Raw genomic sequence first — 27,175 nt, 5'->3', positions numbered from 1 at the left:
CCATCAGATCTGCCACTGTGATCCCTGGGATGTACTCTCTGCCATCAGATCTGCCACTGTGATCCCCTGGGATGTACTCTCTGCCATCAGATCTGCCACTGTGATCCCTGGGATGTACTCTCTGCCATCAGATCTGCCACTGTGATCCCCTGGGATGTACTCTCTGCCATCAGATCTGCCACTGTGATCCCTGGGATGTACTCTCTGCCATCAGATCTGCCACTGTGGTCATCTTGGATGTACTCTCTGCCATCAGATCTGCCACTGTGGTCATCTGGGATGTACTCTCTGCCATCAGATCTGCCACTGTGATCCCCTGGGATGTACTCTCTGCCATCAGATCTGCCACTGTGGTCATCTGGGATGTACTCTCTGCCATCAGATCTGCCACTGAGGTCAACTGGGATGTACTCTCTGCCATCAGATCTGCCACTGTGGTCATCTGGGATGTACTCTCTGCCATCAGATCTGCCACTGTGGTCATCTGGGATGTACTCTCTGCCATCAGATCTGCCACTGTGGTCATCTGGGATGTACTCTCTGCCATCAGATCTGCCACTGAGGTCAACTGGGATGTACTCTCTGCCATCAGATCTGCCACTGTGGTCATCTGGGATGTACTCTCTGCCATCAGATCTGCCACTGTGGTCATCTGGGATGTACTCTCTGCCATCAGATCTGCCACTGAGGTCAACTGGGATGTACTCTCTGCCATCAGATCTGCCACTGTGATCCCCTGGGATGTACTCTCTGCCATCAGATCTGCCACTGTGGTCATCTGGGATGTACTCTCTGCCATCAGATCTGCCACTGTGGTCATCTGGGATGTACTCCCTGCCATCAGATCTGCCACTGTGATCCCCTTTCACGTTATGAAGGTAGCTGTCCACTATCATTTCTGAACCAGACTACACTTTGTCAGTTTCTTCCAATGCTTGTTTTTCATTTGTCTATTGTACATCTTTTGAGACATCCATGGACTTTGAAACATCACTATCAGATTGTTAATTATTTTCTCCTGTTTCAGAGGTGTCTTCACTATATGCATGTTTGAAAAACAAGTTAGTTTATTTTTTAGAACTTAAAATAGGTATTGCAAGAAATTTATTTTCCCAACGGGAATGATTTGTGTTTACATTTCTGTATTTCAATCAATATCCACACATCAGGCTTCGTCGACTGTTGAGCAGCTTGTCTGTGGTAGTGTTGACTGTTTGCCTGGTATTTTGTTTGTTTGGTAGTTTTGTACATACTACTTATAATATGGTACAGTCAGTTTACGTTTCATAAAAGTATATCGATTCCAAAATACAGCATCCATCACATCTAATTCTGTGCAGTTAAGAGCGAAAATGTCATTTGTCTATAAATCTTACTTTACAGGTCAGAAATAGATTTCGCAAGAATTACATTTGGGGCAAAATGGTGGCTGAAACAGTAATCACACATTTCGTCATATGCAAGCAACCCTCTTATATATGGTTCAGAAACTTTGCCATGGTGAATCCTGCAATGTTCAAGATGGACAGAAAGACATCACCACATACATACATACATATACACATAATACATACATGCATACATACATACAGACATCACTTTCCAGACCATAACTTGACTGCAATTTTCTCAAAACAAGTTCACAGGTTTTGTCAAAAAAGAGAAGCATTTGCAGCCCATTTCAAAGCTTATCTAAAATGCTGAAATGCTACATACCTGAAGGACTGTGCAACAAGTTGTAAGTGAAACGGATATCAGACATATATCTTTGCCCCCTTGCCCACTCCGCTTTCACAGCTCGAACTTCACATGCATTCATCAACAGCTTTCTTGTTTTCAGATACTACTGTTCTCAAATTTAGAATATTCACATTTGATAGTTGGCCTATATAAAGTGTTTCATTCATAAATATGCAAATAAACTAATTTTGACAAGTCACACTCATCAAAATTCCAATATGACAAATTGTAAGTATGATATAGACATGTCATGCTCATCAAACTTTTAGCATAAGCAACAGTAATTATCATATCTTGGAGATTTGATAAAATCCACTCAATTAAGTTTTGCTCATGTCCTAATTACAGAAAGTCATTAAATATGTAAATGAGCTGATTATGTCATGGAAGTCAGATCAATTTCAGTAGATTCACTTTGAAAAACAGCTTAATAACAGAATTTCAACAAATATGCAAATAAGCTATCAATCAGTCAGTCATGGTCATCAAACCTTAAATACCATTAGTATGACTGAGTAGCATAGAAGTTAAGTCATGCTTTAACTTTTGCTGAAACAGACACCAGGAATTATCAGTCAATCGCAGAGATCTAGTCAAATCAGTGTACTGAATATTGATATATAGACTAATTACCTAAATTAATTCAATGTGCAAATGAGCCAGTTAGAATGTCATGCTCATCAAACTTTCAAACGAACTAGTATGATCAATATACAGCAGAGGTTCCTATCAAAATTTGTGAACTCAATATTGATACAGAGCCTAATAACTGAAATTCATCAAATATGCTACTCAGCTGGTAGTAAGAACATTGTGCTCATAACACTTTCAAAATAACTAGATCTAAGTAAGACCAATGAATATTCGAGAGCTGGTCAAAATCGGTGGGCTCAGAATTGATAGTTAATAGTTGATAGAAATTCACTAAATATCTAAATGAGCTGATAATTAGAATGATATAGTCTAATTAGAACGATATAGTGTAATTAAAATGATACAGTCTAATTAGAATGATATAGTCTAATTGCAGAAATTCATTAAATATGCAAATTAGCTTGAAATAGGTAAACTGCACTCACCAAACTTTCAGCATAAGTAGACTGTAGAACACTTACAGTACCTGCAGTTTCATCAAATTTGTTGGAGTAACTCACTAATTATGGAATTGACCATAATTATGCAAATGATATCCACCAAAACCAATCAGATATAGGCCTTTCAATGATGACGCTATGTACCAAACTGCATAATATTCTGACTGATGGATTTTGAATGACTGGAACAAAATCTGTCTACAGACAGTCGGACATTTACACGGACACACAGACAGACATTGTGGCAACACAGGACATCATTTGGGTCTCCATAAAAGTGTCCATAAAAGCTTGTAAACCTCTCTTATGCTCTACAACATTAAACAAAGCAAATTATGAATTCAGAGCAGTGTGCCCTCTAACAAACAAAACTTTGCGTCAATTTTAGGAATTGTGGAAATCTTTTTACATCAACGGTATATCTTTACATGTGAACCAAAAATTCTTCTTGCATCGAAGGCAATTTTGTTGCATAGCGGCAAATCATATTGGTTTAGAGCCCACACCGCTTCAGATATCACAGCTGATTTTGTTTACAGACCAGGAGGAAGAATGAGTCACACCTTGGTTGATCATTATGATACCAGCGATAATCAGAAAACTTGCATTAACACCAATGTAATACATGTAGTGGTTCTCGAGATTTCGCATTGGATGGACAGAAAGACTTCACTACATATATAGCAGTGATCGAAATAATCGGTGGCAATGGTGGCATTTGCCACCAAAAACTGTCAATCTGCCACCAAAATTTTTTTCTGGTGGTATTTTTCTGCCACTAAATTTTGGGTCATCATGTCATGGATCCTACAGCTTGAATGAAGGAACACTAGTCTGAAAGAACACGCGTTGTCTGACGGTGGAAAAACTCATTAGCCAAAAAAAAAACCCAAACTAATTGCGACATTTTGGCATGAATGAAAACACAGCGTGAATCCAAACTTGTGATTGGCTAATCTCCATATCGATGACAGCAGCTTTTGTACACTGGACATGTTGTTGCCCTCTGTGATAGCCGCATATGCAGTCGTACGGCACAAGATAAAAGCATGTTGTGACATTTTGAAAACAAAGCCAAACTGCAGCCTGCATGAATTACATGTAAATAACAATAAATACTTGCAATTCATTAGCCAGTACAGGGCTCAAAAATTCCTATCGTCCGACGCCCGTGGCTAGTGAATTTTGCGTTCGGGCAAGTAAAATCAGTACGCTTCCCGTCCGACGGGCAAGTGCACCAGCGGTTGAATTAACTAAGCTCTGGACAATTCAAGCTTGAAAACGTATTTCATTAGGTCTGTACACGCCTACAATCATTGTAAGTCCTTCAACTCTCAAAAGTTTTTTTCTGAAAACCCTTGAAAATCCGCCCGACATCGCAAAATAATCGTTCTTGCTGTTGTAAAACACAAAAAGCCGTAAAAATACAGTTTTGCGACATGTTCTCTCCGACAACACGGAGTGAACTCACTGTTTTGTATGTGTGCCGTAAAGTGGTATGCTCTTGACAGTGGTTGCCATTCTCTTTGTGCAAGTGCAGCATGAGTCGTATGACAGTCGATCGGCTTCACGCGATAGTGTAATTGCACCCTGTGCTTGGTAAATGGATGTAAACTTAGTCGAAGCCATGGATCTCGGCAATGCTTACTGTTCAACGTAAATCAACACCCAGATGAACAAGTACAAGTTTACATCGTAGTCGAAACGGGCTCAGTCGACCAAGGAGGCCACATATTGCAGCTACGTAGTGCGTGAGATGCAGACAGTTTCAAATTACATGACCTTGGTTGTTAGGGATCGGCTCTCACTTACAGAAAACAAATCTGCACTGAAGAGTAACAAAAACGAAACTTGAATCTGCTCTCTTGACGAATACATTTATCAAAATAAAACTTTGAAAGACTGCTGTGCTCAGTGAGTAAACATGTAAACAGGTAAAAGGGTTGCAGATGTACATGTGCGTATGCATTGGCAGATAAACACTAGCAGAGCAGTTGTTTGTGATCTCAGCTTGATAATAAAGAGCAGCAGCCAGCTATGCACATTGTAAATCACACAATCTTATTACTCTTATGCAAAGATTTTAATTTGGATTAGGTCGTGGAAAAATTCCAAATTCAAAGATGTTTTCTAGAAAAAAACTAAAGTAGGGCCAAAAAAGAAAAAAAAATGTTTCTGGTCAGGCCTTTCTTTAAAAAATGGTGCGGCGACGCGGATTTATTTTTTCTTTTTTTTTTTGTTCTCCTCCTCAAGGGAGGGAGGAGGGTCAGTTAAAGCGCCAAAGCGTTAGCGGCTAATTTGCATAATCATTTGCATATCATTAATTTATTTGCATATGGATGTAAGCTTGCACATGCATCCACACATACATGTACACTCACAAACAAAATGCAATGGTAACACACAAGTGTGCAGTTTGAACATCATGGAAACTCTTTATTACACTTAAATAAATCATCACAGTATTGTAATTACAATCGCAATTAAAACAGAAGATTCAGATTGAAACTTTGAGAGCAAGAAATGGTTCGTCTGATTGGAGTTTCATTAATACATATATTGCTAATAAATTGTCAAAACTTGCCAACAAAGAGGAAAATTCACAAGTTTAAGCTTTACACAATTCAAATGTAGTTGAGTTTTATATCATTTTGCACGACAAACACCGCGAATAATTTTTCATCACGGGGATAGATTTCAACCAGCGCCCCCCCCATAACTTCTACTGCCGCTGGACATCGTCGTTCGATTCTTGATTTTAAAATACCACCAAGATGATCACAAGACATGAACTAAGTACGACTAGAATCCTTCGAAAATCAGGTGTAAAATCTTTCAGAGGACGTGTCAGAGTGGCACCACACGCGACGCCAGTATCAATATTCAATGTCAACACGTTATAAACCCGTCGACCAACATGGCCGCCGCCATATTGAAATTTATGCAATGTGAACTCGATCGCGATCGTGATCGTACTAGGAACAAAACTCATCGTTGTACAATCATAATCAACCTCACCAGTTAACTCTTGTTTCTTTTGCGATCCATTTCGTTGATCAAAGCATGGGAATGTGATCGAAGGCCCTGCTAGTGCTACACCGCCTACACCTCTGTGAGCACTTGTCCGCGATGTGTAGGTCTTTGTTGGTCGTAATAGTCGTTCTGGAATGAAAATTTGTGAACATCCCAGCTGATTCTTCTATTGTTTTAACGTTCCTCTCAACACTTACGGACAACTTATTTGATGCATACCATACTTCACACCTTCCACCAGGTTGAAAGTTGCAGTGAGCGCTAATGTGCAGACAATGCATGCATCAGCTGGTAGTTACGCAGAGCGTGTGAACTAAAGGATGGCGGGACTATTTGAAAGCGTAACGGGGAGAATCAAAGCGTACGGGGAGAGGCGAAAGCGTAGCGGGACCGCTATGGTCTGGGGAGAACACTGAATTTACAGTTTTATCAATAAAGTAACATTAAAATGTTCATGCAGTCACTGATCATGTGCCCCAAAGAATGTTCTCTTTCTCTTCAGCCGTTTTGGTTTGGTGTTATAGTAATCAGTATGTAGTTTGCCACAGCCGCCGGCCTCAAACCAGGGGAAAAAGGGTGACGCGCTGTTGTTCAAGTGACGGCGCGCGCTGACCAGAACATTTCTTTTTTTTTTTTTGGCCTAGTCTCACATTTCTTCTGCGACATTTCAGATTTGGTAATAGTCCTTCATTTTAACAAGAATGTAGTTCATGTTTGAATCTGTTTTTTCCCTCTTTGAATTCACTTCATATGGCCAAACTCTTGCTTTCTGTTACAAATTACTAGTACAGTCAGTTATTAGAAATTTAGGGCAAGTAGTTTTTCCTGTCGGGCAAGTAAAAATGAAATTCAGGTATCCCACGGTTGGTAAGTTTGAAAATTTTTCTCGAGGCCTGCAGTATGGGTTGATTTTTTGTGACGTGTACTCACCATATTTTCAAGAATTTATAAATTAGAATGAGTATGTGGCAATGACAAAATGTTGTATTATACCGATCACAAACTGCCACCAGATTTTTCATAATTGCCACCTGATTTTATATCTGGTGGCAAACTTTTGCCACAAGAAATAAAAAAGTATTTCTATCCCTGCATACATACATACATATACACATAATACATACATCCATACATACATACAGACATCACTTTCCAGACCATAATTGTACCTCCCTATTTTCATATATATGACAAACGGGAACTAAAAATGGCTGTGGAAGTTTTAGAACTTCTACAGCTACGAAATGGAATGAAATGCCTTGAAAGTTCACTAATGCAGTAATCATTTTCAAGATAATAGGAGGTGGTCGTCGGAACTGTGCATGTGCGACTTTATTGTTTATAAACAATGTATTTCATGCATGATATCTATATGCATCACTTCAACATAACGGTAGCTGCAACATATAAAGTTTACGATATTCATTGTCAACAAGCATGTTTCAACTTTCATCAATTGCCAACGTACCCTTATAGTGTTTACATCGGTTGTAGGGGTCCCTGGCAACCTTTGAGCAGAGTTCCGACGACCACCTCCCTTTAAGATTGGCTTTGACATTGGTATCAGGCATGACATTGCTGCCCATACTCAAAAGAGCAATGGTAGCAGAATGACCCCCTAGCTAAGCAAGTTTTAGAAGCATCATCTGGAGACTACCTGTTGTAAACAATCCATTTGGGGAAACTTCGCCCCCTAGCAGCCGGGTTCCAAATGTAGGAAGACACTACATTCCGATACATAAATGTCCAAGGAAAACCTCAGATTATATAAATTCAGAGGCCAGCCTCTGGAGGGCCTGCTGAACTAAAAATAGCACAAACAGCTAAATATTTTTATGACAAGACATGATTAGTATGCAAATGAGGTATTTGAAAGTTACTGGCCAGTCTCATATTTTGAGTGCATCATTTCCTGCTGGGTAAACTGCCTATACGACACTGGGCTGTTAGTTTCAATTTGATGTATAATATAGACTGGTATGATGTATAGGCACATACACTTTGCACATTTGTGATTTACTTTCTTACCTCATCTGGTTTAGATGCAGGATTTAATCTGTGGAAAATTTCTTCAATTGTATTGCGTCTGTGTGAGGAGAGTGAAGAGGTTTATTAGACAAAATATCATGGATGTACGCCCTGACACAATTATGGCTGAATCATTTTTTTTTTTTTTAAATCTGAGATCAGTTGTACTTCATCTACAACACAACGCCACTGCCGGAAACCGTGCTGATGATGCAAACCGTGCAAAGGGGTTTTTGAAAGGAATTACGTCTGTCCGGTTTCTGAAGATGATGTTTTTTCTGCTTGACTACCTACCCATTGTATCAGATCTATCTAGAGCATTTCAACTTGAAGATTTGCTCAAAACTGAACTTCCTGATAAACTTGAGGAAACTGTAGTCAAATTAAATGCTCTGAAATCTGTTGCTAGGAAGAACATGCAGTTTTTCTTGCAAAATTACAATGTTGATGATCGAAAGTTTGGTGAAATAGAAATCAGTGGTCAAGCATTGCCACCTGAGTACACAGTGTCTGAGTATATAGATTTGATTGATAATACTGTAAACTATATCAATGACCGATTTGATAACTTGAATGAGCCACCACTGAAACAACTTCAGTGTCTAAATTTCCACAACTGGCCACTGGGTAGTGAGGAAATATATGTTTATGGAAATGATGATATGCATGATTTGATGTATGATACTTGTGTGTATATACTTGTATGATACTTGTACTACTGTGTAAGAGCATAATGATTTTTTATAGAAAATTTCAGGGCAAGTGAGTTTCTGCTACGGACAAGTAGAAAAATAGTGGCTACTTGTCCTGGGACAAGTGGATAAACATTAAATTTTTCAGGCCCTGTTGTGTCACAGTAGCATACCCATGAGAAAAGACAGCAAGCATAAATGATAGTTTTACCACATACTAAACACTAATAATAAATATTCTAATGATAGAGCACAAGTAAACCTATATTTCGGTTTAATCGTAAACTGGTTATTCTAATCTATTCAAAAATTTTCCAACTAAGTGTTTCATTGCAATAACTTCATTGTACAAATCACAATTCAGCTGACAGTTTTCTTATGGAAATCACGAAGTCCAAATAAGCAATATCAACTTAAAGAGACTTACTTTGCCGCAATACCTCCTCCTGGTGGCAATCCTGATATTTCTTCACTAGACAATATGTGCATGAGGTGGCCAAAGTCTATATCCCCAGGATCATAGCCAGACAGAATTTCTAGCAAAAGGATAAGAAAGGACATGAGTGAATACGTATCATCATTAGATCAGAATTAAAAATCTGTCATGGAAATAATTAGTTCCGGGCTGTCAACCTACCATCACAGGACATATTTAACATGATTGTATGTTTGGAAAGACTAGGCATTTAGCAGGCTGGCTGATAATAACAGCCATGTACCTGACAATGATACTTGGAGCACATTGGTACGAATTTCATCTCTTCGTGTGTCATGTCAGCATGTGTCATTTGTACTGTGTCAGACACAAGACACTGTTGAGTGTCTATCGCTCTACACACTGTTCTCCTCTCAGTGGACCTGATATTCTACAACTTTTGCCAAAATCTTATCAATCCATCCGAAAACCTACCCAATATCCCATGAAATCAAACCTCCCTTACTCAAGTTTATCATGTCCACCTTTCATGTACTTATTATGAAAACTAAATATGGTTCAGCTGTCGTAACTCTGAAGTGAGCTGTAAAGAAAATGTTGTTATATACATTTATGCAAATTCGCCAATCGTCTATGAAATTTTCTTTGGAAGAACACTGTACACATATACTGTACATACCCATGCCAATTGTGACATACAATGAGGAAAACTTGAAATTTGAGGGCTTTTCTCTTATGCTGCAATAAAATAAACACAACATGGAAATTCTGCTGAAAACAGGTTTAATCCACGTAACCACTTATATGATGTTACCACTTGGTAACAGAGTACACACAAAACAAGTCATCGTTGATGACACAGTCCCCACTTGTTAATGGGTACTTTGATTACATGTCCTCAGAGAGGATAGAGTCCTCTTCATTAATTAGGTCTGTGATAAAAATACTTTGATACAGATGACGCTCAATGGCCAAGAATGAGTTCCATGGTGATGAAAACATAAAACCAATGTAGGCCACCATCCTAAAGTTCAGAAAAGGAATTAATCAACAGGATGTGCAAAACATTTGTGCACCACAATTCTAACACTTGACAGATTATCACTGGTACCATATTTCATAAAGTTTGATGCAGTATTTACAACACTATGAGATCAACATCTGTATCAAGTTTCATCACATTTGACGTTGTATTAATTTATGGCTATATCACCCTAATTAGGAAAGTTCATTACTTATGCAATTACAAAATGACACTGATAAATGTCTTTTTCAATGTTAAAGCAATGTGAGCTTAACATCAGTTAACATCTGTATAAAGTTTCATGAATTTGATGCAGTACGTATTTCTTGACATATCAGCCTACTTACAAAACTTCAATAATTGACATGTTACTGCTACATGACGTGAAACAAATTGATGAGCATATGTATGAAATAGGTCAATGTCCTTGTACCAACTTTGAATGATACTGGTGGAAATATGTCTGAGTTATGTCTTTGTACATTTGAAAATTGTAACAAAATCACCGCCATGCAGCGATATTTGATCTTACTGTTTAAAAAAATCAACATGTATATGTATGACGTAAGTCAATGTACATGTACCAACTTTGAATAAGATCAGTTGAGACTTGCCAGAGTTATGGCTCTCGACATGAAACAACCATAACAAAATTGCTACCATGTGGCCATATTGGACCATCTCGTGAAACCAATCGACATACATAAATAAGTCAATGTCCTTGTACCAACTTTGAATAAATTCGCTTGATACATGTCTGAGTTATGGTTCCACTTCCAGACATGAAAAAATCGGAAAAAAAATGGCCACAAAACAAATCAATGTGCATATATATGACATAGGTCACTGTCCTTGTACAATGATTAAAATTTATTGAATAAAATAAGTTGAGACATGCCCAAGTTTTGGCTAAGGACACGAAAAAATTGTAACAAAATGGCTGCCATGCAGCCATATTGGATCATATCATGAAACAAATTGACATACATATGTATGACATAGGTTAATGTCCTTGTACCAACTTTGAATAAAATCGGTTGAGATATGCCTGAGAGTATTATGGCTCTGTACATGAAAAAGTCGTAACAAAATGGCCGCAAGGCAGCCATATTGGATCGTATCACATAACAAATTGACATGCATATGTATGACATTAGTCAATCTCCTTGTACCAACTTTGAATAAAATCGGTCGAAACATATCTGAGTTATGGCTCTGTACATGAAAACATCGTAATAAAATGGCTGCCTAGCGGCCATATTGGATCGTATCACATAACAAATTGACGTATATATGTATAACAAATTGACGTGCATATCTATGACATTGGTCAATGTCCTTGTACCAACGTTGCATAAAATCGGCTGAAACATGTCTGAGATATGGCTCTATACATGAAAATATCGTAATAAAATGGCCGCCTGGCGGCCATATTGGATCGTATCACAAAACAAATTGACGTGCATATCTATGACATTAGTCAATGTCCTTGTACCAACTTTGAATAAAATCGGTTGAAACATGTCTGAGTTATGGCTCTATACATGAAAAAATCGTAATAAAATGGCCGCCTGGCGGCCATATTGGATCGTATCACAAAACAAATTGACGTGCATATCTATGACATTGGTCAATGTCCTTGTACCAACTTTGAATAAAATCGGTTGAAACATGTCTGAGTTATGGCTCTGTACATGAAAAAATCGTAATAAAATGGCCGCCTGGCAGCCATATTGGATTGCATCACAAAACAAAGAGACGTGCATCTGTATGACATATGTAGTAATCCTTGTACCAAGTTTGAATGAAATCGCTTCCTGCATCTCTGAGATATCTGCGTGAACGGACGGACGCACGCACACACGCACGCACGCACGCACGCACGCACGGACATGACCAAACCTATAAGTCCCCCCGGACGGTGTCCGTGGGGACTAATTATCTACCTCTAACACCTTGTGTAGTGATAATGAACTAAAATGAACTTGAACAAGAAAAGCTAATTGTGGTCTAATGGGGAATTAACCAAGTTCAGACATCTAAAATTTTTCTATAAAAATACCGTCAAGGACAGTGTGCTCACATTCGGTTAGAATAGCTCCATTCGAGAAATATTTAAACCAGGAAAAACAAGAATGACAAAAGCAAATAAGGCCTTCAACTTAGGTACTGGAGGTCATCTTTAGGATTATGCATATCAACTTCTATAGCAATGGGACAAGCAGATCCTAAATACATAAGCAAATGTCAACAAAAAAAAATAGACAGAGAAGGTTGGATGAAAAGAAAAGGTGGGAGTGGGTAAAAAAATGTACAAGGGATCTGGTAAAAAGCAATGCTACCTCATCAATCTTCTAGACCTTACCCCCTCCTGAATATCAAATGTTCCATCCCTTGGTATTACATAATGCCAGGAAATGTATTTAATTTACAACCTTGGGGAGTTTTTAATTAATGCGATGAGTGTTATCATTCTAATGTAAACAGCACTGAAGTTAGTTACAGATGGTGAAATGCCTTCCACTGTGGGCGGTGATTACAACATCTGGAATTATCCTGGATCCAAATTGAATTATCCTGGATCCAAATTTCTCATCAGTTCTTGTATGTCTTACATAGAAAAGTTGCAAAAATTGGTCCGCAATGAAAAAATTCACCTCAGCTTTGTTTTCTGGATCAAATTTTCCTACAATTTGATACCCAATATGACAAAATTATGTTCACAGTCTTCAAAACTGTCTCACAACATATCCTGGGTTGGTGTAGGTCATTTAAGGTCACAAACTGAGAAAATTACCTAAAATATACAAATTTAGGGGTTTCCCAACACTTTGAGCAGAAAATTTATCTAATAACATCCCTCGGGACTTTATACCAAATTACAAAGCTATCAAACAAGTAATTTTGAGAACAAGTTTTTTGGACCAAAAATGACAATATTGTCTTAAAAATACAAATTTGTATATTTCAGGACAATTTCCACATATCTAACTATTGTCATCTCTGTACGTCTGTGTACCAAATATAAAAGCTGTCTGTCCAGGGGTTTTAAAAAGAAAATACTGTTTAAGATTTTTTGACCAAAAATGACAAAATTGCTCCAAAATAGTAATTTTCCCAATTTTGTCATAATTTCAACAAATTAGAAGAGTAACACCCTTGCAAAGATCCAACCCAATTTGAGAGCGATTGGGCTGGCGGTTTCAGAGAAGAAGAATTTTTACTGAAAATGAGAAAAATCACCAAAAAATTCAGCAAAAATACAAAATTAAGGAGAACTTCACAATATTCATAAAACTGTATAAGGTTCACCTAAGGTACTTGCACACAAATTTTCAAATCAATCAAAACAGCGGTTCTCGAGATATTAATTCTTGACCATTTTCACCTTTTGTAAGCTCATTTGCATAATTTTGGCAATGCAGGCTTCATTTGAACAAAATCCCATCTATACCCCAGGATGCATCCACACACCAAATACCAAGCTGAAATGTGCAGCGGTTTGCTTGTTTTTGATGTTGACGGACATACTGTACGTACATACATACATACATACATACACACAGACATACAGACGCCATCGACTTCAGCTTATACGATAAACTCACATTGGTATAACCAAATGTGTTCTAAAAACTAATATTATATAGGGCGCAGCCCTTGGTGTCGCGCAAAGGGTTTAGATTAGAAATATTTTTAGTATTGATTCATGATTAGTAATAGTAAAGGGTAAAACTGAATTAATTGTTACTTGCTATACGTTTGTACTACTAGTATGCCCAGTTTACTCTCTGATGAAAATAGTTCCCACAAGTACACGATGTCAGACCCTACACGTATAGATTTTCTGTTCAATGTCTAAAACTATTGGACAAAAATTGGCAATTTTTAACATGAGAACTACCTATTGTGTTTAACAAGGGATATATCGTGCCATCATCGTCGCAATAGTAACTGCACTGCCCTGCAACTTCAGGACTTGCAAGCTAAAAACTAGCGTTCCGTCTTAAAACTGGAAATTTTTGCATCTAGTTATTTACATAGAGGGCGCTTTTCTAAAATTCAATCCCAGCATTCTTTGCGTATGCCCTCGATCATATGCACAACAGTTTTCTCTCTTTTTCTATTTTTTAGGTGTGATAGTAACAATATGAGGTTATCCCACGATATCAGCGCTTGGTTGGGACATATTGCCACGAGTGAGGGTGCGAGCCGCATCACACGAGTCGAAGACGAGTGTGATGCGGCGCGCACCCTCACGAGTGGCAATACATCCCAACCAAGCGCTGATATCGTGGGATAACCGATTTATCATATGCCCATGACCGTATATTTATGTAAAAGGTAATTAAAAATAAAGAAATTTTATTAGTTTTTGTCAGTCTTTTGAAGGGACTATGTTTTTATATTCTGCCTCTGGTCTGAGCGCATTGATACATGTTTGTTTACAACAGCTGATCAAGTCGTCGATCGCATCGTGTCGAGTGTATACGGTCTAAACAGGATTATTTCAGCGCAATTTACCGCAGTTCAGAAAAGGAATGGAGCCAATTACTAATTCTGGTCACCGTCCCGGTGTTCTGGTGGATAATTATTACCCGGACAATATTGTAAGTTTGAATTCACTTTAATAACTCTTGCTGAAATATGGCTGACGTGAACAGGAACGACGAAGTAGCGCGAAATACAACAGATTGTAAACATCAACTTTTAATTTTCTACAACAACCTGTCCTGTAACTCTCTTTAGATCTGAAATAAAGGAACGTTAAATTCATATGTACTAAGTAATATGTTTCGTTTTATATCGGTAAATTTTGATTGAATGCAAGATGAACATCATAACATCAAAATCGGAAATAAACAACAATTGATGACGTATAACGTGCCGTATCAGACTGATATTTTACGTTCCACGTCACGACGCGTCAGAGGAGACACGGATACGGTCATGGGTATATGATAATATTTTGTATCAGTGACAAGGCGGATAATAATACTTACTGCTTAATTAAAGAGACATATTTTATTTCTGGAATGTTATGAAATCATACTTTGCATAATTCGTATTTGCTCATTTACGAACACTCAAAACAACATGGCGGCACCAATGAAAGCCGGGTACACTTCCAGTTACTCGAATAGTATATTATGTATCTGCGCATGCATAGTAAGTAAACCGCTGGCGGGGCTACAAATTCTGATCTATGAATTATTATGGTGGCAGAGAGTGGTGGACACTTTGTTTGTTGATCATGAGCATCACAGCCATGTCAGAAAGTAGTACAAACCTGACATCATACTATGACACAAAGCATACCCACTGTACTAAGAGCTGTAGTTACCTACATAGTCCTAAACCATAATTTGTAACCACTCCACATTTTGCTGCATCTTTCACTGAACTTAACTAGAAGCTAGCTCTCGAAAAATCAGTATTTTTGTTTTGCAAATAATTGCATAATCTACTCCAATTCATAAAATGACAGAGATCAAAAGGTTGATGTTCAAAAAAGTGATTAAAAATCATGATAATAACATGACTCTAATTCCCACTGTAAGTACTTATATTGCCAAACAAAATTGATGTTTAGTGTATCAAGATTGTGAAAATTTCACATAGTCTGACCCAGCCAGAATGGAGTAATATTTTTTTGAAATGTTAAATGAAGCCAGAAAACTGGTGATTTGCACATATTTTCATAGCCTGACACATCTTTCTCACCCAACTTACAATCGCCTGTCATACAAAAAAGAAAATTTTACCAATATATCTATCTGAAGTGATCAAATTACTTAATAATGAAAGAATTTTCACAAAAATGTGATTTCAGACAACAAATCCTGCACACCGCCCCTTTTAGAAGACTGCTGCTGTCTACATTCAAATAAATTTGGGAATACAATATTGAAAACAATGACAAATACATGTCATTATAATGTAAGGACATATATTGTTCATCCCATGGTCCTTTGTTTTGAATATTTTGATCACTGGACAAATCCTACTTCAATTTATTGACTACTTTACATTATGCACCATATGAACTGCAAACAAGATGAGCACATAAAATATCTGTCCTTTGAAAGAGCAAAGCAACTATTTTTGATAATGAGGAACAGTTTCATCAGATGCGACACTTAGTCATGACCACAAACAAAACTGCACAAATCTTTATTTCTATTTGCATGCAACAAACACCTACTCAAGGTCGTAACAACCCCAGATGTGATCAGTTTCCAGTGGTTTAATATTGTTAACCACATACAGAATTGAACTCAATGAGTCATCACACAGTTATTTTTTCCCCCACAGGCGGCAAACAGCTAATTAGGATGGTGACACATGATAGAATCTATCTGACCTGATAGCAACTGAAACAACGATGTGACAACAATTTCTGATCACTCCATTGCTTTAATACTGCATGTGATTACCTGATCTTTTCAAGCAGTGAAATGACACAGCAAGTACAGAGCTCCTTTCCTGGGAAAGTCTGGTCTACTACTATGGTGAATCTAATTACTGGTACATTTCACAAGCATGTTTACATGAACAATGATCAATCAAAATTGGTTCTGAAGCTTTCCTGAAGAAGCATATGCAGCACACTAGATGACAGGGCATCCTCTAACTGTGATGAATGTTGCTAGCAATTACACATAGCCCAAAACAACTTACAAGTGAATACAGGCCTGATGGCAAGAGACTGTTTGCCAAGCTTAGGAGGGCAAATGGTCTCCTGTCTTGAGCTAAGCATATACAGTCCCTTGATGGGGGAATGTTTTTATAATATATCTTTCCTTCATAATTTTCATATGCTTGATTTCCATGACAAATAAAAATCCCTAAGCACATATAATGATTTTGGTCACTGAATGGTGCATGCAGTTTATAGATTTTCTTGCATAATTTTGTAAAAAAACAATTTACTCTTTGAACCCATTAAATACCATTTAAGGACTAAAATAATGACATCATCACCATTTCCTGTAATTTACTCAAAATTTACTGTCAAAACCAGGTCATCAGTGAGTTATTCTCATTGTCAATACATAACTTGGTACTTGCTGAACCAACTGAAGAAAGAGGAGTCTGAAAGATATTCTGACATGTCAACAGAATACAGTGATTATGTCACACTCAATAACCCCACACTTTGGAATTATTTGACAATTTTTATGGAAAAATTTACAACTTTTGGCAATAAACCAAACATCCTGTCATTTGGAAATTGTGAACAACAAACTCAATGACACTGCATTCAGCAGCCATGATGGACACCAACACTGTGACCATGATGGACACAAAATACAGCCCCTGAATGAGGTTTTATCAATTGAAAGCACTTAAGATGACGAATGCCTTTATGAGTTCATCAAATCTAACTTCATTTGTTGACTTTTAAGCTATCTACACTGGATACTTAATTCATGTAATGTAACTTTCATATTGCTGCTTGCCGTGTACTGCTTGGGGAGACAACCATTGGTCACTTTGTTTACACATGTACATTTACGTTGTACACAATGTGCATAGCTGTTGATCTCGTGACAATGTCAGATATGTATAAGACTGTTTTACAAAAAAAATTTTATATGAATTTTTCATTTTACGAGTGATATTTGTTCCATGGCCATGTTTTGGATAGAATTGCAATCTGAATATCCAAGTTCCATGAGTTTGCGATAAATTTGGTCCTTCTGCAACATGATGATTCAGATTGGCATGTAAGCTAACAAAAAAGAGATCTTGACAATAGGTTCGTCTCTTGATCGTTCATCAGGGCAAAACTCTAATAGATATTCATATATTATACAAGTCATCGCTGATGACACAGTCCCCGCTTGCGCCATTAATTGTGATGCACATGCACACCACAGTACAATGTCTGTGTACCAAGTTTGAATGAAATCTGTTCAGGGATTGTTGAGTTATGGTTCAAAAACATGAAAAGATCGCAACAAAATGGCCGCCTGGCAGCCATATTGGATTGTATCGCAAAATAAATTGACTTGCATATATATGCCATAGTACTTTATCTGTGCACCAACGCTGAAAAAAATCCGTTCAGGGATAGTTGAGTTATGGCTCAAAAACATGAAAAAATCACAATGGCTGCCATACTGGATCGTATCGCGAAATAAATTGACGTGCGTATGAATGGCACAGTACTTTATCCTTGCACAGTTTGAAACAAATTGGCTCAGGGATGACAGAGAAATGGCTGCTGACGGACGGATGGACGGACAGACGGGACCCACTCTATAAGTCCCCACTGGACTGCGTCCACAGGGACTAACAAAGGACATGTCATGATACCTTCAGCTACAATGTTTGAAGTCATTATGAAGTATGTAATCATTCATGTTTTGCTTACAATTTGTCTTACTTTGTTAAAGCATGGAGATAGCTACTTCCATGGTTAACAGTAATATGCAACAATAATCATTTCATCCAATACTGAAAATTTCCAGGTTCATGGTTTCTTAGAAAACACAAACTCACTGAAGGGGAAAAGGATTTTTGTCTGATCAAAGCAAAAGTAACTAATAATGGACAATCCATATCATAAATTTGTCGCAGTTAACATGTTATTTCACATACACATGAGGTCAAATGTTTGGAATGAACATTTGCAAAAAAAAATAAATCACCCAATCTATCTGTTGTCTATTTAGGCAAAAAATTTATCTTTTCAAAGTTCAATACTGACACAATGTGGAATGGTGGATGAGAACCTACAATTTTCGAAGCTAATGATGCTATGGTAATTGCAACAGCAGCCTCTTTATATACATATCATTTGCATCTCGGTAACTTTTGAAGCCCTTTACCCTTTGAGCGCTGCAATTTTTCCCACCAAAATTATAGTGTGCAACATTTTACAAATTTGTGAATTTTTCTGTAATTTTTTTGACAATTTTGGACCAAATGAAGATCACATTTTATTGGCTTCAGATTTTTATCAAAATTTTAGCAAAAATTAGAAAAGAATTGACTGGTGTATATTTTGATATAGGCGACAAAAATTGACTTTGGCGCTGTAAGGGTTAAATAGCCACAGGTGGTTAAATTTCATCTATTCATAAAAAACAAGTAATCGTTGATGACACAGTCCCCACTTGTTAATGGGTACTTTGATTACATGTCCTAAGAGAGGATAGAGTCCTCTTCATTAATTAGGTCTGTGATAAAAATACTTTGATACAGATGGCGCTCAATGGCCAAGAATGAGTTCCATGGTGATGAAAAGATAAAACCAATGTAGGCCACCATCCTAAAGTTCATAAAATGAGTCAACTAGGAATTAATCAACAGGATGTTGCAAAACATTTTTGCATACAATTCTAACACTTAACAGATTATCACTGGTACCATATTTCATAAAGTTTGATGCAGTATTCTGTGTTAGCGCTGGGTTTGGAAAGCTGTTAGCCACTGTGGCGAATAGTTTCAAATTTTATTAGCCACAGACAAATTTTATTAGCCACACATTTTTACGAAAACAAAGCTTTCGATAATGCTATTATCTCCAGTGTCGGTTGCATGCACAAGAATTAACTATCAACACATCAACCTTGTATCCAATTGCCTTCATTTTAATACTCAAAAATTGCATGATTCTGGACCGCGATGCAAATCGACAGCAACACGGAACGTTAAGACCGCGATTAAAATGAACTGCAACACGGAAGGTTGGGCCCGCGAAGCAAATCAACAGCATGGAAGCAACACTAAACGTTCGGACTGCGATTAAAATAGAAGTTTGGTTCAGTTACATGTAACGTTCCATCAGTACGCGTATAGCGTCTTTGTCACGTTAAAACAAGACGTCGCAACATGTGGCCACGGTCCCTCCACAAAACCGTGGCACAGACGTTTGGAACGTCATCAAACGACACTTCTACATGTAGTCATAATTACAGTGTACGTGTAGTATTTTTAGATTTTCTTGATGAATTCCGGGAATTTAGACAGGAAATCTCGTTAAGTATCATTGTAAATTAGCAAACATCTTTGATATCAGAAAATTTCGTAGAGTTCACTGGTACAAGACGCACGTGATATGATTTCCAGACATAAATGAAATGTTGTCGTCTAAGTCAACATTTTATCTGAAGCTGTCACGAAGATTTCCCTAAACCACATAAATAACTGTATTACAGAAAATCGGTAAATTTAATGCGAGGATACAACGAGCTTGAATAGTCTTCGCGTAGAGAAATTAATTGTTTCTCAAAACTTAGACGAATTTCGTATGTTTCTGAAAAAAAAACATTGTCAGCGTTTCCGTTACAATTTCAAAACTTGCGTACGATTTTACGCAACTGAGTTTTATTTGCGTAAAATGTATTCAAAATGCGTACGGTAGGAATCAGTATCTGAAGTGAGTTGGGCAGTCTTTTCTGTAGAACTTGGGGGTTTCCGTAATGCGCATGCTCTATTAACAAAAAACAACAAACCTGGGGAGCTTCAAGGTGTAGCTGAACGTTTGCCATGCCATGATGCATGTCCCGTATATGATCGTTGAGCAGCCCAATGAGTTCATGTTCAAAGAAAATACCTTCTGACTACGAAATTAGTTTTCAAAGGGCCAACAAAAAGCAGATACTGTTCAAAGTCCAGCGGGACCTCTCAAGAATGCAACCCGACAGTCTAAATGGTCACCCGTAAACACTTTCCAAATAACATGCGGCGTAATGACCATTAACTGTATTGTGTTACCAACAACGTAGACTCGATCGATTCTCGAATTTTTTGCATCTGTAGTGCCATTGTCTGTACAGAACTGATTGACATGACGTTTTGTGATGATGAAATACAATGTTGCATAAGGTGCTGCGGTCTGCTAAAGTCTAAAATGTTGCAATATCATGATAAATGTCACTTGCAAGCAGGTGCATATGTTCTATTTTTGTCCTGCATTGAACCACGTTCAGGCAATGTAGTGGGGCCAAGTACGTCGTGTCATGGGCGGCATTTCTCAACGCGTATTTGTTTCGCAGTCATGATTTTTTTTGCGTATTTCCGAACAATTTTGCGTAAAATACGCAGGATTTTGCGTTGACGGAAACACTGGCTGCAAAATCATCAGGAACGCGCAACTAAACCAAAAACTTCACAATTGAGCACAGATACGCATACGCCACTGTGTGTCTTCAGTCTGAGAAGTTCAGACCTACACTACACGTAGCATTAGGTTTAACTAAACCTCTCTAATGAACAACAACACGGAACGTCAAGACCGCGATGCAAATTGACAGCAACATGGAACGCGTCGTTGGGATGGCGATTTAAATGAACATCAATACGGGACCACGAGGACCGCGATGCAAATCGACCACCATTAAAATAAGACCGCGATTAAAATGAGCAACACGGAACGTCTAGACCGCGATGCAAATAAATTTCAACACCGAACGTTGTGACCGCGATTAGGTGCGTATGTCTGCTGTAGCAAAAGTTTCAATTCTTGCGAGTGTTCGCTTTGTTTGCTGTACACTAGACAAAATGACGTCAAATTTATCACGAGACTAGGGGCTCGATTGCGTCTGTCTAAATTTTCAATTCTCGCGATAGTCATTTACATGCATGCTGTACACTATACAAATTGACGTCAAATCTCTCGCGAGACTTGGCTCGATTGCAATTACGTACGTCGGAGAGAACAATACGGAAGTAGATATAGTTTTTTCGCGAATCGCCGAAAGAGAAGTGCAGATCAACAAAAGACTAAAAAAACCCCATGTGTTTTCTTATTTTGCCATTTTTTTTAAACAAAAATTATTTTAGCCACTGTGGCGAATTAGGATCAATTTTTTGCCACTTCTGATTTCAATTCGCTTTTGCGAACGTGGCGAATGGGCAGCGCGAACACAGGTATTTACAACACTATGAGATCAACATCTGTATCAAAGTTTCATCACATTTTACGTTGTATTAATTTGTGGCTATATCACCCTAATTAGGAAAGTTCATTACTTATGCAATTACAAATTAATTAAAATGACACTGATAAATGTCTTTTTCAATGTTAAAGCAATGTGAGCTTAACATCAGTTAACATCTGTATAAAGTTTCATGAATTTGATGCAGCACGTATTTCTTGACATATCAGCCTACTTACAAAACTTCAATAATTGACATGTTACTGCTACATGACGTGAAACAAATTGATGAGCATATGTATGAAATAGGTCAATGTCCTTGTACCAACTTTGAATGATACTGGTGGAAATATGTCTGAGTTATGTCTTTGTACATTTGAAAATTGTAACAAAATCACCGCCATGCAGCGATATTTGATCTTACTGTTTAAAAAAATCAATATGTATATGAATGACGTAAGTCAATGTACATGTACCAACTTTGAATAAGATCAGTTGAGACTTGCCAGAGTTATGGCTCTCGACATGAAACAACTATAACAAAATTGCTACCATATGGCAATATTGGTTGTGGCAATATAATTGTGGCAATATTTCAATATTGAAACCAATCGACATACATATGCAGTGTTCTCCCAGAGCTATTATAGAGTGGTGGCTTCCACTCTATAATTTTTGTCAAACAATAGAAACTCATACCATAACAAGTACATGTATTGTTATGCAAATTAACCGCTACTCTATCAGAAAATCCTGGGGAATCACTGACATATGTATAGATAAGTCAATGTCCTTGTACCAACTTTGATTGCTTGATAAATGTCTGAGTTATGGTTCCGGACATGAAAAAAACGGAAAAAAAATGGCCACACAGCGGCCATATTGGATTGTATCATAAAACAAATTAATGTGCATATGTATGGAGCGGTCTCAGTCAGAAAAACGTGTTGAGCAGTCTCAGTCAGAAAAATGTAACAACTTAGCCGGCTATTGAACCACTCTTTTTTGGGAGTGGAGATTTAGCCGAGCGGTTCTGTCTGTGGCCTCTCAGCTAGGCGACTGATGCCGTATGTTGTGGGTTCGAATCCGATTGAAAACTAGCCGTATTTTCTACCCTGGGTTGGTAACACTGCTGGTGGACAGAATTGTCCCCGAGGTTATCGTTCGCCCAGTTAAAGCGATGAAATTCGTTATGGACAAATATGTATATTTGAGGTCAAAGGTCACTGAGGTCATGTGACATTTTGTCAAAAAAATTGCAGGGTTCGCGGTAGAGGTCGCCACAGTCGCAAAATGCGACTAAAACTTGATTGTGGCGAACAAAAACCCATCGGCAATCGCCACGATCTCAAAAGCGTGGCGACAGCTGATTTCTATACTCGAAATTGATATAAAAACTAAACAGTCCAAATCTTAATGCTTTTCCACTGATATGCAAAGACAACATAAAAAACTCTTTATTTAAAGCACTTACTTGAAATTGTAAAGGAAGACAAAATACAGAAAACAGTTACAATTACATTCTCGCGATCTCGATCTCCATGAACTGGCATTCCGATCACGTTGATACTGAGATAGACAACCATAGCCAAAAGCAGCAAAACTCAGCGACAATTCCTAGCTTTATTGACACAGTATTTCATATCGCAGTATCAAATCAAACTGATTATACAATCCCTTGATCAGCCACATTTTAGTGAAATTTCCACATTAATCATAACTTGAAAAAAGACGTCGTGTATGCTGTCAATCAACAGCATTGTGTGAACCGTAAACCAGCTGGCATGGCATGTGCATTGACTGCACATAAAAAGCAAGTCGACATTGCAATATCAAACGGTCTACATCTTGTGAAAACAACGACATAGCAGTGAAAGTTGTAATAGTCACCGGTAAAAACTCTTCACTGATGAAAGGATAATAGCGTCAAACAAATGAAATTGCATATTTAGAGAAGGAAAACCAACCCAACGCCGCATCGTGACCTTGAGTGAGAATAACAATGGCAGATGTGCGGAGTGGGACTATTCTATTTAGGTAACGGGGTACGGAGGGACACAGATTCATGAAGGTACTGGCAAAACGTGCCATTTTCCTAACGATGCTGTCGCGGGAACTTCAATGTCCTGATTGTTGTAACACCTTTTTAATAGTTTTTTGATCGGAAAAGTAATTTTACTAACTGTGATGATCTATTATACGCTCATCACCTTTCTGCATCGGGGTTTAACTAGGGTAGACATGTAAAGTAAAGTGAAGTAAGCCTTTATTCAAATCCTATCCCAATTGGGGATCGTGATCATAAAGTGCAATACAGGTTTTGCAAAATCAACAACAAAAGAGTATAGATAGATGAGGATGTAACATGTTCATCAATATTTTACTCTTTTTCATTTTATTTTGATCTGAGTTCAAACAATTTTCCCAAATCACATAATGATGATTTGACTGTTCTTGAAAAATGTTTTTAAGGTCTTGTGTGTCTCTGAATGTGTTTTTACAAATGTTTAGTTTACTTAAAGATCATGTCTACTGTCTGTGTAGCCTTTGCAGTGAAAAAGAAATGTATAGTCTCATGTATCTCCTATATATATATATATATATATATATATATATATATATATATATATATATATATATATATATATATATATAATATATATATGTGTGTGTGTGTGTGTGTGTGTGTGTGTGTGTGTGTGTGTGTGTGCATTTATGAATGTATCACATCAAAAACTTGAAGACTGAAGCATGTTTCTACCAGCATTTAGTATGTGTGGCTAATGAAAGTTGCGTGTGGCTAATAAAATTAGGACCAAATTAGCCACACTCAGTAAGTGTGGCTACTAACTTGAAATCCTACCGCTGAATTGTATTGCTCAGTTATCCCTCGCTCAAAATTAGATATGCACATAATTAATGAGGTACAGTATGTGGCGTCATAAGTTGTCCCATCCTACCATACATGAAGGGTGTAGCACTTGTGGTTACTGAGTTATGGACAAATATATTTGAGGTCAAAGGTCACCGAGGTCAAGTGACATTTTGTCAAAAAAATTGTATTGCTAAGTTATCCCTATATACCAAAAATCAGACCTCTAGCTCTATTGGCTCGCTCAAAATTAGATATGCACATAATTAATAAGGTTTAATATGTGGCGTCATATGGTGTCCCATCATACCATATATGAAGGGTGGTAGCACTTGTGGTTACTGAGTTATGGACAAATATGTATATTTGAGGTCAAAGGTCATCGAGGTCACATGACATTTTGTCAAAATATCCGAGACATCTGCGTGAACGGATGGACTCACAGATGGACGAACAGACTGACATGACCCAATTCATAAGCCCACTGGACTTCATCCGTGGGGACTAAAAATTGTGTCACTGCATCCTTTTTGCAATATGAATACGATGAGAAACTAAATTTTTATTTTTCATGGCCTTACACATGGGAGTCTAAGGAGATCTGCCTTATACATGGGAGTCTATGGAAGTGTAAACTAAAAATATGCAAATTTCACCACGATTTGCCTAAATTTGGGAAAGGTCACTCCTATGAACTTCCATACCAAGTTTCAAATCAATCGGACTTGTGGTTTTAGAGAAGCAGATTTTTTGACCAAAAATGGGAGAAAATTACAAAAAAATTCATGAAAAATAGCAAGTCCAAGATACTGACCCAAGATGGGCACAATCATTTCAGGCCAGCCCAAAGTACTTACATGCTAATTTTTCATGTAATCTTCTAAGTGGTTATTGAGTTTTTTCAATTTTGACTGTTTTTACATTTTTTCACTTAATTTGCATATTTTTGGCAATGACAACTTCATTTGAACAAAATCTTATCTACAGCCCATCATCCATGTACACACCAAATATCAAGATGAAATGTGCAGCGGTTTTGGAGTTTTTGATGTTGACGGACAGACGGACAGACATACAGACATACAGACAGTTCCCTAGCCTATAAGAATAGCTTCCATTGCCATATATACTTATGGCTATGGGAGCTAAAAAATCGTAATAAAATGGCCGCCTGGCAGCCATATTGGATCGTATCACAAAACAAATGGACGTGCATCTGTATGACATATGAAGTAATCCTTGTACCAAGTTTGAATGAAATTGCTTCTTGCATCTCTGAGATATCTGCGTGAACGGACGGACGGACGCACGCACGCACGCACGGACATGTCCAAACCTATAAGTCCCCCCGGGTGTCCATGGCGACTAAATATAGACCAATTACAGCTTTTAAACATGATTGTGATTTAAGTTTGGAACAGGAAAATCTAGATTTGCTTTTGAATATTCTAATTGAGGTTATTGAAGTCACTGCATAATTTTTCTTTACAAATATTGTGTCACTGAAACCACTGCAACAGTTTGCGAACTCTGTGATTTCATGAAAGGCTAGATAGAGGCAATACATGCTAAAGGTTTTAAAAACCGCGAAATCACAGGCCAATTGGGAATATCCGAAGGCAGTTCCGGATAAAACACCAACGAACTGTCTCAACATGGCAGTATGGCCTTTCAAAATGTATCATGACTTTATGGGAACACTTTCTGCTAGACGTTTGCTGGAAAATTGTTGACACAACGCCAAAGGCTGCAAGATGTCATCCAGCAAAGAAGCAGAGAAGCACATATACCCACAACTAACATAATTGATGCATTCAGTTTGCTATAATGAGTGCGCAGTATTCCCGTAACTTTATGAAATGTATTTGAACTTTTCCTGAAAACCACCTAAAAGGTACATCTTAGTATCTTTTAAAAACATTTCCATCATAGAAACAAGGTGCTTAAATACTATTTGGTGTGAGTGTGTGTGTGTATAATAAATAAATAAATACACACACACACACACACACACACACATACATATATGTAATTTAACTAATCAATTTACACTGGCAATCTTCAGACTTTGTCAACTTATGCAACAAAGCTACCTCTAAGACTGTACCATTATGTTTTGGGGAGGGGCAAGGGATGTGAAGGGCAAAGAGGGGGTAATTTTCACAAAATGTCAAGTTAATACATTTTGATATACATTTAGAAATTACTGTAACTTGGCTATGTTTTGGGGAGGGACAAGGGATGTGAAGGGCAAAAGGCAGGTAATTTTCACAAAATGTCACGTTAATACATTTTGATATAATACTTTTAGAAATTATTGTAACTTGGCTATTGGTTACCCAATGAAGAAGATGACTACAAGGAG

The 27,175-nt window shown here is 37.6% G+C and overlaps 1 protein-coding gene across 1 annotated transcript in view; it reads right to left on the bottom strand.

Annotated features, from left to right (window-relative positions):
* Positions 1-27,175, bottom strand: part of LOC139148908 (protein phosphatase 1B-like) — a 44,048-nt gene that overhangs the window by 8,853 nt on the left and 8,020 nt on the right. The window contains exons 4-5 of the mRNA XM_070720358.1: positions 9,015-9,123; positions 7,896-7,953 (exon numbers count right to left, since the gene is read on the bottom strand). Of these exons, the coding sequence (XP_070576459.1) occupies positions 7,896-7,953; positions 9,015-9,123 (167 nt within the window). The remainder of the gene's footprint in view (positions 1-7,895; positions 7,954-9,014; positions 9,124-27,175) is intronic.

The sequence above is a fragment of the Ptychodera flava genome, chromosome 14 (assembly GCF_041260155.1).
Source record: "Ptychodera flava strain L36383 chromosome 14, AS_Pfla_20210202, whole genome shotgun sequence".
In the NCBI taxonomy this organism is placed as follows: Eukaryota; Metazoa; Hemichordata; class Enteropneusta; family Ptychoderidae; genus Ptychodera; species Ptychodera flava.
This window is presented reverse-complemented; position numbering and strand designations above follow the sequence as displayed.